At 46.6% G+C, this 13,083-nt stretch overlaps 5 protein-coding genes across 5 annotated transcripts; 2 read left to right on the forward strand and 3 right to left on the reverse strand.

The window, feature by feature from the left end:
• Positions 1-585: 585 nt before the first annotated feature.
• On the forward strand, positions 586-1,737 carry N7478_007547 (ribokinase; the record flags this gene model as incomplete). Its single annotated transcript, XM_056923761.1, has 1 exon — positions 586-1,737. The coding sequence occupies one exon, from the start codon at positions 586-588 to the stop codon at positions 1,735-1,737; it is 1,152 nt and encodes a 383-aa protein (XP_056776487.1).
• Positions 1,738-3,469: 1,732 nt separating this feature from the next.
• On the forward strand, positions 3,470-4,640 carry N7478_007548 (uncharacterized protein; the record flags this gene model as incomplete). The annotated part of the gene is made up of 2 exons (XM_056923762.1): positions 3,470-3,581; positions 3,685-4,640. The coding sequence occupies 2 exons, from the start codon at positions 3,470-3,472 to the stop codon at positions 4,638-4,640; spliced, it is 1,068 nt and encodes a 355-aa protein (XP_056776488.1).
• A 1,454-nt stretch (positions 4,641-6,094) lies between these two features.
• N7478_007549 (uncharacterized protein) lies at positions 6,095-6,433 on the reverse strand (the record flags this gene model as incomplete). Its single annotated transcript, XM_056923763.1, has 1 exon — positions 6,095-6,433. One exon carries the CDS (start codon positions 6,431-6,433, stop codon positions 6,095-6,097), a length of 339 nt encoding a protein of 112 aa, XP_056776489.1.
• A 247-nt stretch (positions 6,434-6,680) lies between these two features.
• Positions 6,681-7,125, reverse strand: N7478_007550 (uncharacterized protein; the record flags this gene model as incomplete). The annotated part of the gene is made up of 2 exons (XM_056923764.1): positions 6,681-6,857; positions 7,096-7,125. The coding sequence occupies 2 exons, from the start codon at positions 7,123-7,125 to the stop codon at positions 6,681-6,683; spliced, it is 207 nt and encodes a 68-aa protein (XP_056776490.1).
• A 1,034-nt stretch (positions 7,126-8,159) lies between these two features.
• Positions 8,160-10,899, reverse strand: N7478_007551 (beta-glucosidase; the record flags this gene model as incomplete). The annotated part of the gene is made up of 3 exons (XM_056923765.1): positions 8,160-10,375; positions 10,436-10,563; positions 10,637-10,899. The coding sequence occupies 3 exons, from the start codon at positions 10,897-10,899 to the stop codon at positions 8,160-8,162; spliced, it is 2,607 nt and encodes an 868-aa protein (XP_056776491.1).
• Positions 10,900-13,083: the final 2,184 nt, after the last annotated feature.

Here is a 13,083-nt window from a genome sequence, read left to right on the forward strand (position 1 = left end):
TCAAGATACTTCCCCTCAACTAGTCAGCTTAATCTATAACAGTATGAGTTAGGAGAGTAGTTTGGCGGTTCAGCCTCATAACTTAACTACGGAATATCGGCCTGGGAAATAAGGCAAGAATCATACTTTCAGTTAACTAGTTAACATAATTAGAAGCACATAATACTCGCTACTCAAAGAAATCCAAGTTCGATTCATTTTCATTCTCCCCATATTTCGTATCCTAAGGTTGTATACAAAGCTTCTGTGGTTAACTGTGGGTCAGCCATTCTCCACTAGCTGAAGGCGTCCCCGCGAGTCCGCGACCCCACGTCGCTCCCAACCTCGCCTCTTCAACAACACCTGCTAAACCACGACAATTAATGAACTACACAAGACTGGACAGGCAATTCACATAAGCCGTCAGTTCCTCACCCCTCCACCACTTTACGTCGAGATCACAAGGTCAATTGAGCTTTACCCCACACATCTACCCCACCCCCCGAAAGCTCACCGACTCGACTCAACTCCAAAACCTCAACGATCAAGACGAACTGAACTCCTTCACTCTCCCAGCCATAAACAACCAAACATCAAACTTCAACAATGGCACCCACAATCCGAGTAATTGGCTCCCTAAACGCCGACATGGTCTCAGTGACCCCCCGCTTCCCCTACCCGGGCGAAACCATAACCGCCTCATCCTATTTCCAAAGCGCAGGCGGCAAAGGCGCAAACCAAGCCGTAGCCTGCGGCCGAATGTCCCGCGAAAAGCCCTCCCCCGAACACACAGGCCTCAACACCTCCAGCGACGTGCAAGTCGAAATGGTCGGTGCCGTCGGCGGCCAAGACGGCCACTTCTCCGCGCTACTAAAGCCAACACTTGAAAAATCCGGCGTCAACCCATCCCGCGTCCGCATAATCTCAGACGCCTACACAGGCGTAGCAGTGATAATTGTCGACTCCTCCGCTTCCGGCGAGAACCGTATCCTCTTTTCCCCCGGTGCAAACTACACAGGCATGCAACCTATCCCCGACGTCCTGGGAATGGCACTCGCAGCTCCAGTCCCCGATGTAATTGTCATGCAGGGCGAAATCCCAGTTGAAACAATCATCTGGACACTAAGGGAAATAGCAACATTCAAGACGAAGAACCGCACATCTGGTAAACGAGGCATCGAGCGAGGTCCAGACGTAATGCTGAACCCAGCACCTGCACCACCATCCGGTCTCCCAGAAGACGTCTACTACGCAGTGGACCATCTAATCCTCAACGAAACAGAAGCGGAGCTAATGACTCCACCAGCCGAGCAATTACTCCGCATAGTTCCCGAAGCGAACGGATTAGAGAGCAAGGAGAAAGTAGCTCGGTATTTCCACAAGCTAGGCGTGACTTATGTGCTTATTACGCTTGGCTCGAAGGGAGTTTGGTATAGTGCTACGGACGGTGGGACTTCTGGGCCTGCGGATGGGGTGAAGCGCTTTACAAATGAGATTCCGGCTGCGCCCGTGTCGAGGGTTTTGGATACTACTGCCGCGGGCGATACGTTTGTGGGGGCTTATGCAGTGAAGATTGCGAGGTGGCGGGAACAGAGACGTGCGGAGGGGAAATCAGGACAAGATATTACGGATGAGGAGAAGCCGGGGAGGTATGGGGATGTTATGGATGAGGCCATGCGGATTGCTGCGCGGGCGTCTGCTCGGGCTGTAGAACGACAGGGTGCGATGGATAGTATTCCGTTTGAGGATGAAGTTTAATACTCCCTATGGGCGGAGGAGATTGAGTGGCGATTTTCCCTCCCCCCCCCCTTTCCAAGGTTGCGGAGCATGTAAATCCGCGAAATCGTGTATGTATTGTACATTAGATCATGATCATTTCATCAGATCATAGGTCAATGGAGACGATCGGCACTGAAAGTACACTTTTCCTCTTTTTGGGGGTCATGATCGGTCGCGATCAGTGTGATCAGTCTGTAGTTACCCCTTGAGGCAATCAAGGATGGAGGAGCGTGAGTGGTGTGCAGAGCTCGGCGCCAGTTTAGCTCAAGGAATGGAAATAGACACTAGCCAATCTCTTCCTAAATAATAAGTAATCTAATGAGCAATGACCTCAAGATTCCTCCCAGCCCACGAGGCGCGTCGTAAAATAGCATTGAAGACATGCATAAGTGCAAGTCCGGTGCATCTGACGCATCAGACGGGGAATCCACCCCTTCAGCACCTACGCCTCAAACCCATCCAAGGTGGTTGGCATATGCATTCTCCAGCCATTCTTCCATCCTAATACTCGCAAAATCAAGTCTCTAAAGTGTGACTCTAATCCAGTCTCTCTAATGTATCACTGGATAGAACCTGTACTTCATAAATTCACCGCTGTCTCAGCGTCACGGTGCAGCCCAGTCAAACACGGTATGCAGCATCGGCATCTACCTGCAACGTATCGTTTCAAGGTGAGTCGAATACACTACTCAGGACCAATGGAGAAAGGATGCGATGCGTTGGCATCGAGTTGAGGGGCTTATAGTTTAGTTTTCACGATATGTGTACAGTAATTGTAATGAAGGACGCGAGGCGTGTCGCGCGTGTAGGTATCGAGTACATGGTGTAGAGTGGGAATCCGGTATGTGGAACTTGTACACGGTGGATGTGGGTGGGTATTGAATACTTCACGACATTGACGCGTGAGATACGCGCTAAGTGTGATGGTGATGGTGATACTCTGTGATAAGCAGTGGCCTCGCTGCTTTAATTAATTTTGGTAGTCTACTTCAGATCCTATTGTATAGTTATAAGTTATAAGTTACAAGTTAAGTGTTGAATAGTATAGAATAATCTAATCCATACTGTCTAGACTAGTAGATACAGTAGAATAACCTCACATTCCCACAGGTTCACATTGTTCTGCAATTTCCTAGAAAGAATGGGTACAATTGGATTGTACCAGGCTGCATGAACGCCACGTCTGGTATGATCCAATGGTCTCGTTCAAGGGCGCCTTGCATGCGAACGCGAGACGAGAACGCGCTCGACTGGGGCTATTACAGTAGTGAAATAGTCTTGAAATAGTCCGCTCCACCCTGACTCCTTGCTCCTCGCTCCCAGAATTGTTCACAGGAACTGAACTCTTATAATAATCCTCCCGCCAGACCTAAACCTGACTGTTAACTCTTCAGTTCATCGGTGTATACGAGTAGTACCACAGTGCCAGTACCTTATCCTCTCCTTGATCTACTCTACCAGCCTATCTACTCGTCTATCCTCTCCTTCCGATCACCACCACCACCATCACTCTCTTACTGTCTTTTTATTTATTTCTATCGATTACCTTTTCTTATTTTAATTTCGCAGATTGATCGATATCTTCTAAGAAGATCATCTATAAAGATCAAATCAAATCCTGCGATCGTGTCTGTGTCAGCGTAGACCGCCAATCATCCCCACTTAGCGTCACCCAAAACAACCACCGCGCGCCCTGTCTCCCTCCTCCATCATGGCCACTCTCACCATGACACCCCCAACCCGCCAACCATTCGCAAGTCTGGACACCCCGCGAATGAGATCTATCATGCGGTCCAAGCTGAACCGCCAAAACATGCAAAATGGTATGCTATCATCTAGTTCACCTACTACCTGCCTTATTTACTTCCCACGGGTACCAACATACACCCAACCCGACCCAAACAAACCATTAACAAACCCTTATAGGGGCCATTCTCTCCCAAAAGAGCTCGAACTCAATCTTCATCAACGAAGACTCCGAAAACATAGACCCCTACACACGCAGTCTATCGGCAAAACGCAAGCGTACATTCGACGACGACGAAATCTCCAAGGGATCTCCCAAACCCCTCAAAACATCCCGTATAGCCCTCTCAACCCGTACACCCTCAACCCTTTTATCCACTACATCTCGCCTCTCAACACCTCTGCAGAAGCCCCCCGCAACACCTAAATCAGCACCAGCCCCAGCACTCAAACCAGCCGGTCGCACTCCACCATCAAAGTTCCTCAAGCCATCCGGTGGTCGCAGGTCGACAATCGGCAAAACACGTCCCGAGTCCGCATCGGCAAATGCCAAACGATCCGTCGCTCGTCCTTTCTCTCTCGCTACAGCTCTAGCTCAATATACTACTCCTAAACCTAAACAACCAGCTGGCTGGTCCTTTGATATCCATGTTGATACTGAGGAAGAGGAGATGACCAATCTCATGCAGCATTCTACTGGTGTGCTAGATATTAGTGATGATGAAGGGAAGGTTTCAAAGAACGATGGTCGAGGCAAGGAGAATGTTCCCCCAGTTGAGTTGGGAATTGATCTTCCTCGTTCTGCTCAGGCTGTCTCCGTGTCCGTGGCTACTGCTGCTGCTCGAAAGGAAGAAAAGATGGAAGAAGATCGTGCGCCGCTAGGTGAACTTACTGCTTCGGATTATTATCCTGAAGACTGTAATGCTTTCTCTTATGCTGTTGTTTATGATGATGAGAATGTTGAGGCGAAGAAGATTTCTCCGCCTTCGAGGTCTTTTGTTCCTGATATTACGACTTCTATTGCTTCGTTGTTGGAGACTGCTATCCCGCCCGCGGAGAAATCTGATGTCGATGCGAAGACTCTTGCTGAAGTTGGAGAGAACAGTTCTACCTCGGAGAACTCTGAATCTTCTTGATTTAATATATTTATTGCATTAGTCTTGGCGTCTGCCTGTGTCTTCGGTCTTGTCATCTTTCGTCTCGTCTGCTCTGCCTGGTGTTCTTCGGATGGAACGGTGTTTACGATTTGCAATGATTTATGGAAAACAGTCTCCGGCGTTCTTGTTCTTGTTCCTCCTGTTTTGTTCTTGATGCTTGATAGTTTGTATCGAATACCCTGTTCTGTCGACCCTCACGTTCTTCTTTCATTCATCGCAAGTCCCTATCTGCCTTTACTATTTAATTCATGTTTGAATTGTCATGTCTGATGCACGTTCACGATATATGTAGCTAGTTACTTGAATTCATATGAAAAACATCCTAGATAAGAAAACCTCCGAAGTTTGTTTAGTGGCTCGGATTCAATTACCCCAAGGCTTTCGCTGTACGGCCTGGGCGTTCAAATCATTGCCATATAATTAGGTGAAATGGATCTCGGGAGCAAAGCCCCACTTTGTAGTGTACATGGAGGCATAGCGGCCACGGGAAAAAACCCCCATTTCTGCCTATGTTAGACCGGCAGAAAACTACGATACCTGTAATACAGTGACATGTCGATCCATAGGCCGGGGTATCAGTGATCACAAAGTGAAGCTTCAAACCTACTCTCTCAATATACCTATAAGGTATAAACATTTTTACTTTTGAAAGAAAACTAATATTATAATGTAAGATATCTTTCAAATTGTCTCTCTAAATATTAATGTTTACAATTGTATTCCCACTTGTTTTTCTATCAACGTACAAAGTGTACACTACAGATAGCGGTGTATTAGGCGGTAAACATTAACATAGGGCTTAGAGAGTTTTTTCCCGCTGGCCACTGAGGTTCCCCATAATAGTGGTGCCCCGTTTAATTTGTCCAGCCTATTATAGAGTTCACTGGTTTATATAGATTTAACATCTATAGGTCAACCCCGGCCTACGAGTAATTATAATTTTAGTCTGTAGGTAGGAAAGGTTGGAATACGAATTTTTCGTTCGAGAACAAAGATGTGTGGTGTGTTGTGGCTAAAGAAGGAAGAGGAGAGACAAATCAATTTTTGGGCAAAGGAACGTGAGGGTAGGAGGGGTTTTAATCCATCAGTACCCTGTAGAAGCTAGTCCAAAACAGGACGCTACATAGAAGTTGACAACCAAAATGGTTGTTTGACTAAGCGCCGACGGCAAGTTCATCATGAAACAGGCCAAAGCTGGAGAACATGATTCAAACATTTGAAAGGTCAAGATTAAAATCCGTGTGCCGATTCGATCGCCATCACCCTAAGCGCCTGCAGCACTGAGCGGCTCATGTTACTATCATACAGTAACTAGTACATATGTTCATATTTAGTTGACATGTAGTATTGATAGGATTGATCAATATTACCATAGGTATTAGCGATGTTGGGAAGTAGAAGCGAAAGAGATGAATCTCACCTTGAACAGAGACTCAATAGGGGAGTCGGGACTCTTTCACTTCAGTGCACTTCAGACAAGTCGAGTGTCCACAGGAGCGACAAGCCCAGCCTTCGGCTGTAGCAGTGCACATGTGGCAATGCCAACCTTCAATTCTCATTGCCATGAGACGGCAGGTCTCCCAGTCGGGCCTGTCGCAAATGGTATCGAGAAGTTTCATGTCCTCTGTATAGCCAGGGTCGTGAAGGCAATGCAGGAGTTTACCATATAGGTCTCGTTGATTCGCATCCTTGCAATCGTAAGGATTAACGGGAATCATTTCGAAGATGGTCGGATGACCGCATCTCCTCCTCTCTCCGATGGCCTTGCACATCTTGAACGGGATTTTGGGAGGGATGGGCTGGATAAGACAGAGTAATTGAGTTCAAGTTGATAGGTATGGAAATCTATTGTATCTGGGCTGCTAACTAGCTATTTATAATATTTTGCAAACCTTTAGATTCGGCCACATATAGTATCAAAATTGGTCAAAGCTGCCCAAGGGGCCGAAGGTGTTGGATGATAGAATCATGAGGCCGATAGATAAGCAATGAATAATTCTTGTTTGATATCTACGGTCCTCAATACCAGAAGTGGCCCAACGGAACAGATATGATTGTTGGTTTTGACGATTCGGTGACATACGTGGTGTGTGATGGGATATAACTGAGGCTCACGATGAGCAGGTAAGCTCCTGACGGCAAGAATATCAAGCCCATTATTAGAAATGGTGCCCAGGTGCCAGAGCCCAGCTGTTTCTATATAGCTGGGAATAAGTGAGGCGGACAATGGAAGTATTTTCATAGGTGAGAACACATTCTTACCGCTGGCTCGAACTCAATCGTACTGATGAGGATGACCAAAAAAATAATGGGACTTGTTAAGATCCATTTATATCAAACTCGAACAGACGTATCATACCAGAATTGAGTGGTGGGAGTGATGCCCCAACATATAGATCGATGTTCATAGGTCTCCAATGGCTGCTGATCGTACAACGCCATCACGTTGCATGTCGTAGTGCATATTGACTTTGAACTGCCGGCGTTGCGTGGTTAGTTCGGAAGGGACGTATATTGCATGGCTCCGTTCGCTGAGCTTATAGAGGGTGGCTTCGTTCAAGTTGCCCTGATAGTCAGGCTTAGTATAGCCGATGTATCAAGTCATGTGTAGTTGCGTGCAGAATAATTAACGGAAGCTGAGTGGCAGACAGAGCATTCTGTGTGTCAGATCGTATAGGGCAGCTATTGATATCATATGATAGCATGGTATTTGTCCACCATTGGAATTCCCAAGAACGCACAATCTATATTATAGTGAGACTAACTACCTGTTGACCAATTATGAAGTTTAAAATCCTCCAGGGAAGTCTACCTACTGAAGAGGGGAAATAGGCTTGTATTGGAATACTAGTCAGAAAAACCCACTGCAAAACATCAATGTCTTTCCCTGGTCAACGCGGGAAATCAGAATTGCAGAACGCGAGCAAAAGAGTGTAAGAAATGTGTTGTATTTATTCAGAACTAATCGTGCCATATATAGCTGGAAGAAAAAAAAGGGGATAATAACTCCGCGACTGTAAGGGTCATTCCTAATAGGCCGGAGACTTTTTCTACTACAATAAATAGAGCCTACTTCTAAGTATTTGTTATGCCTAGTTTGGTATGTTTAGCTAGGGTAATCCTGGAGTTTTATCGAATTTGGATATTCTAATTGGTCGATTAGTATAACTAAGCAAATATATGAGGGAAGAGGGGGTGATAAGTGTGAATATAACAAAAGTGAGCATTTTATATAGAAAAGGCAGTAAAAGTAAATCCATTTGGTGAACTCAAAGGACAAGCATCAATCGATACGAGCAATGCGCTTTCGGTAAAATAAACATAGACTATATAGATCCACCGTATATGTGTTCACTTCAACAGAATAACCTGGAACACTAGAAGTGGTTGAACGTAGGTAGGGTAAAGAAAATGACTTGATTTCAATATCATATTTTCATAACTTCAATTATCTATATGCTAACTACTTCTCCTACAATCAAGGAAACATGAACGTCTCTAAATCTCAACGGTTCCTTTTAACACCGGATTTTGCGCATCCGTTCCAATCCACACCTCCCGTATCCCTTCAGACAGCACCCAAGATCTGTCCGTCTGATTCCAAAAGCTCAACTGCTTCTGGGAAATGGGGAAGGTGACTCTCCTCAAAGTACCTGGACGCAACTCTATGGAATCAAATCCGGCAAGGGTCGATACAGCGAACTGAATTCCAGGATATGCCCGCGCTGCGTTGGAAGGTGGCCCAATGTACAACTGCGGTACATCTCCTCCAGCTACTGATCCAGTGTTCCTCAACGTGAAGGAGACATCAAAGGTAGACTCTGTTGTCGGCAAGATCTCGAAGTCACTGTAATCAAAAGTTGTATATGACAGTCCAAAGCCAAAGGGGAAGAGAACGGGGGTGTTCGTACTCAAATACCAACGGTAAGAGGTATTGATGCCCTCGGAGAAAACAGCTGTGCCATTTGCTCCATCGACTCGGCTCGGGTATTCAGGATTTCGCGTCATACTGCTATTTACCGAGAGGGGATATGTGACGGGAAGCCTGCCTTGGGGGCTGTGCCGGCCGAGAAGGAGGTCGGCGATGGCAGCTCCACCTTCCTGTCCAGGGTGGCCCATCCACAGAACGGCAGAGACCTTTTTGAGCCATGGCATCAAGACTGGATCAGCGTTGTGCAACACAACCACCGTTTTGGGGTTCACTGCAGCCACACGTTCAATGAGATTGTCAAAACCTTCTATCAGCTGCATTCCAACCTGAGCCGGGCTGTCGGCATGTGCAAAAACAATTGGTACGTCAACTGAAGATGCGATCTGAACAGCCTTCTGGATATTCTTCTCGCGTTGCTCCGGCGTGACCCAGTGAAACCTTATCTCAAGCGCGTTGCCGAACAAACTCTGTGCGCTGATACTCAAGTTGTGCGCACCAGCTGCGAGGTAAACGTCCGTCCCCGTTTCGTCCCAGAAGTCAGTAGTTGGCAGCGGCGAGCTCCACGGACGAGTTCCTCCGTCACCGAAAATACGGTATCCATCGACTGTATCATCATCAACAGTGAAACTGTCGTGGGAGAAGATGCGAAAATCAGAACTATTAATCGGTCCTCCTGGGCCGGGGAATCGCCGCTGCAGAGCAAGGCGGTAGTACCCACTGGTTGGCGCGATGAGGTCACCTGTCCAGGTAAAGCTAGTATTCCCTGGAAGAGCGGTCTCACCCTGGAAGTTGATGACAGCATCGACATTGGTCCGTTCCATTGAATCATTGCGAACTATCCCGGGCTTGCCATTGACGGTTCTCAGAGCAGAATTTGGTACAAGGATGCCGTGCATGTCGACGCCAACTGCTGATGATATACGAAGGTCTTTGGATGCTTTTTTTAGTGCGTCAATTGGCGGAACCTTCCGCTCCTGAAAGCCGAAGGCTCTTTCAGCGAACCCGGCACCATTTGTCAATTGCAGTCCCGTCGCACCAAGTATAGCGATGCTGGAGCGCTCTTCGAGAGGCAGGGTACCGTCGTTCTTCAGAAGGACACCCGATCTAACGGCGATATCGTACGAGGCTTCTTGTCCAGCCTTGACGACCTCAATAGGTAGGCTTTCCGAGGTCAGCATCAATGCAGTGGAGTTTCCTTGGGCGCCGTTGCCATCTAAAATACCGAAGCGGTCGTAGACCGACAGAATGTGGTGGACAGCTCTGTCAAGGTAGGTCTCGGATAGATTTCTGTAAACATAGATCTGGTCGTATAGAGGCTGGGAATAGTAGGTGTTGGCGCCCATCTCCCAGTCCAGTCCGGCAATTATAGAGGGTGCAGTAGAGTGTGTTGCTGTCCAGTCACTCATCACGGCACCAGAGAAGTTGTAATCTCCGCGAAGGGTGAGGTTGAGAAGTTCATCATACTGACAGGCTGGGATACCATTTACTTGAGCGTAAGAGCACATAATGGTTGCTACACCAGCGTCGATAAGCTCTTGGTGAGGAGCCCAGTAGACCTCGTGCAGAACTTGGAGATCAACTTGGGAGTTCGTGTCACCGGAGCTAGCTCCAGTGCTACTTGGGCCTGTTTGCTTTGAGTTCGCCAGAGTTCCTTGGTCTTGAATTCCTCGAACTCCCTGTGCACCTAACTGTCCATTTAGGTAAGGGTCTTCTGAATAACCTTGCCAGAAGGAGCCTTTGAATGGGTCGCGAAGAATATTCACACGAGGAGCTAGAAGCACGGCTATTTGCACAATCAAAAAGTTAAAAATATTCAGTCAATGTATGGTGAGGTCTTACTTACAGGCGTTCAATAGGCGCGCCTCGCTTCCACCAATGACGGCGGCAATGTAAGCAAGCTCCCGAGAAAATGATGCTGCGATATTCAGCTGACTGGGGATAGCAGTCGCATTTAAGACCCCATTGACACCACTATCAGCAACAGTGTGAGAAGTCAGCATAGCCTCTCAAATAATAACAGGGTCAAATGCCATGCTTTTCTTACGCTTCGCCATCAGTCATCTGAAGAGCCGGTATCCCTAATCTGGGAACCGCGTTGATATACCCGGCAAAGTCTTGGCTTCCCATCCAGCTAGTTTCATGCACCAAAGATACTTTTTCTTCGGGGGCCAAGGCGAGAACAAGGTTGTTAACCCTTTCATTGTTTGTTTTCCAGGGCACTTCATCGAGAGCTTTCGAGACACCTTGGCCCCAACTGGTCCCAATCTCAGCAAGTATGTAGACACCCAGTAAGAGAGACGAAGCCATTGCGGATATTGCCTTTGAAATTGGGCCCCGGCTTTCTTCTAGTACATCTACCGGCGGAGATATTCGATTATATACCCTTCCATCGCGCGTTCATCAAGCGGGGTAAACTAGACGCAATTGATAAACGCCTGATGTCACAGTGTTCCGGGTGAAGGGGCGGGGTCAATGCGATGGAGGCTTTACTACATGGATGATAATACCAGTACCATAGTCCCCGCACTATATATACCCGGAGTCTGTAATATCGCCGAGAGGCCTCCACGTCCGGGCTCCTCCTTTGAGCGATAGCCCCTTGGCTCTTTCTTTTGTTGCGATTGTTTTATGTACGTACACACGGGTGAGATAATCGGCCAATTCTGGGGTACCGAGGTAATGGAAGATCGAAGAAATTAAAGTAGGAGGAAGGTACATCGGTCGTATCGTCACCCAAAGATCTTTCGAAAAAAGCAGTCGAATATCAGAAAGGGAAAGGAGCATTATGAAGTTGAGACTCGGTAGTGCGGTATAATAACAGCAAATGCTACACGCGTAATTGTAATTGAGGGGCTTGGCGGCAATTGCAACATTTCGCGTGTTCACTTTTATCGAGACACCTTAAAGTATCGTGGTCACCATTGACTTCCCCATATTTCCCCACGTTTCCGGAATGCGGGGCGCCGGCTATGGTGGCATATTACGGCCAAAAAGCTCGCATGCTTACGGATCGCACTTTCGCCTCTTTGAACTTTTTACTAAGGCCGAAAGAGTATAATACTAGAATTACCATAGCACACATAGGAAGAATATAATCAAGACATCCTTTCTGGCTACTGTAATAAACCTTATGCATGCATTTTAAATCACTGTTCTGAAGTAGTCAGTCATTTAAAATTCACTTTTTCTACGCGGCATTGAATTGACAGTTATCAATGATCAGAATCAAAGCTAGTCGGACAATACAGCAAATTGAATCTCTATAGGAACGGGCGGTTGGGCCCGCATTTACGTTCTCCGTCGAGCTAGCGAAGCAGAATCGCGTGCTCGCTTCTACCCGACAAAACCCTGTTGGCACCGTATCCTGTCCTCCTTCCTATTGTTGAAAATAACTCTCACGCCCCACTCATTAAGTCAGACAAAGCTGGTGTGTAGTTATATTTCCAGGACTAGAATACGGTCAAGTTTGTGAAATCGCTTTTATTGCTATTAGTAGATGAATTGGTGGTTGAAATGGCAATGGAGGGAAAGGTAGCTTGTTTTTTTGAGTTTGGACGAAACTTGAAAGCACATTCGGCCCTCTGTTCGGCTGATGTTCCTAATCCTAACTACCGCCTGTACTACGCAGTGTTTATGACTTTCAAAACCCAAGGTCAAAGTTAGGGCAAAGAATCCCTATGTAGGTGTGTTTTTTCATTATAAATACGTGTTTTACACGTAGAAAATTTTTAAAAAGAAAAAAAAAATTTGCTATCCGAAATGTTTAGCCGTAATATGCCACTATAGCCGCAGGGTTAGAGGTGGGGGCACACGCCGAAGGGTTTTAAGATTATAACTATGAGGCCAACAAAAGGCATATCAGGATCCATAGTTGAGTATCTAGGTTTAAATTTGCCCGCTAGAGTCACCGAGCTCCAGGTCGTAGCTGCCGCTATAGGTGGAAATATCCGAGTTTGAAAAGGGTAGTGCGGCGTACTCCTCTCTCCAGTTCTTATATACTGCACGCCCCCGGTTCCATTCAAAGAATCAAAACATCGAATTGATAAAACACGCGGCTTCTCGCGCTTATAAATTTAGATATACTGGCCTGCCGCCTTCCAAGGTTTCGGTTCGATTATTCAAAGTCATTTTTGGGACAACCAGTGACTCAAATCAAAAGTTTACGTAAATGCAGGGTGAAATTAATTAGGCTAGAGGTAAAATTCATGCAATGATGCTTTGGGTTAATTAAGTTATGTTGTACTTTGTAATATACCGAGGTCAGGGAACGATTTTCCCTTTCATCCCGAGATCGGATGAAGGGCATGAGGCTCTTTAGAGGACTCTCTGACTAACCACGTTATTTTTCCACTATCACAAGTAGATGATAAGCCAACCATCGTATGACCCTATGATCGACTGTCGTGGGAAGATCGTCATATTTAATGTGAAGGCTATCGTCAATAGTATAGAAAGGTTTTCTCGGTCCTCTTCTTTAAGCTTGTTGGGGTG

The sequence above is a fragment of the Penicillium angulare genome, assembly GCF_028827245.1.
Source record: "Penicillium angulare strain IBT 27051 chromosome Unknown utg000005l_segment0_segment0, whole genome shotgun sequence".
In the NCBI taxonomy this organism is placed as follows: domain Eukaryota; kingdom Fungi; phylum Ascomycota; class Eurotiomycetes; order Eurotiales; family Aspergillaceae; genus Penicillium; species Penicillium angulare.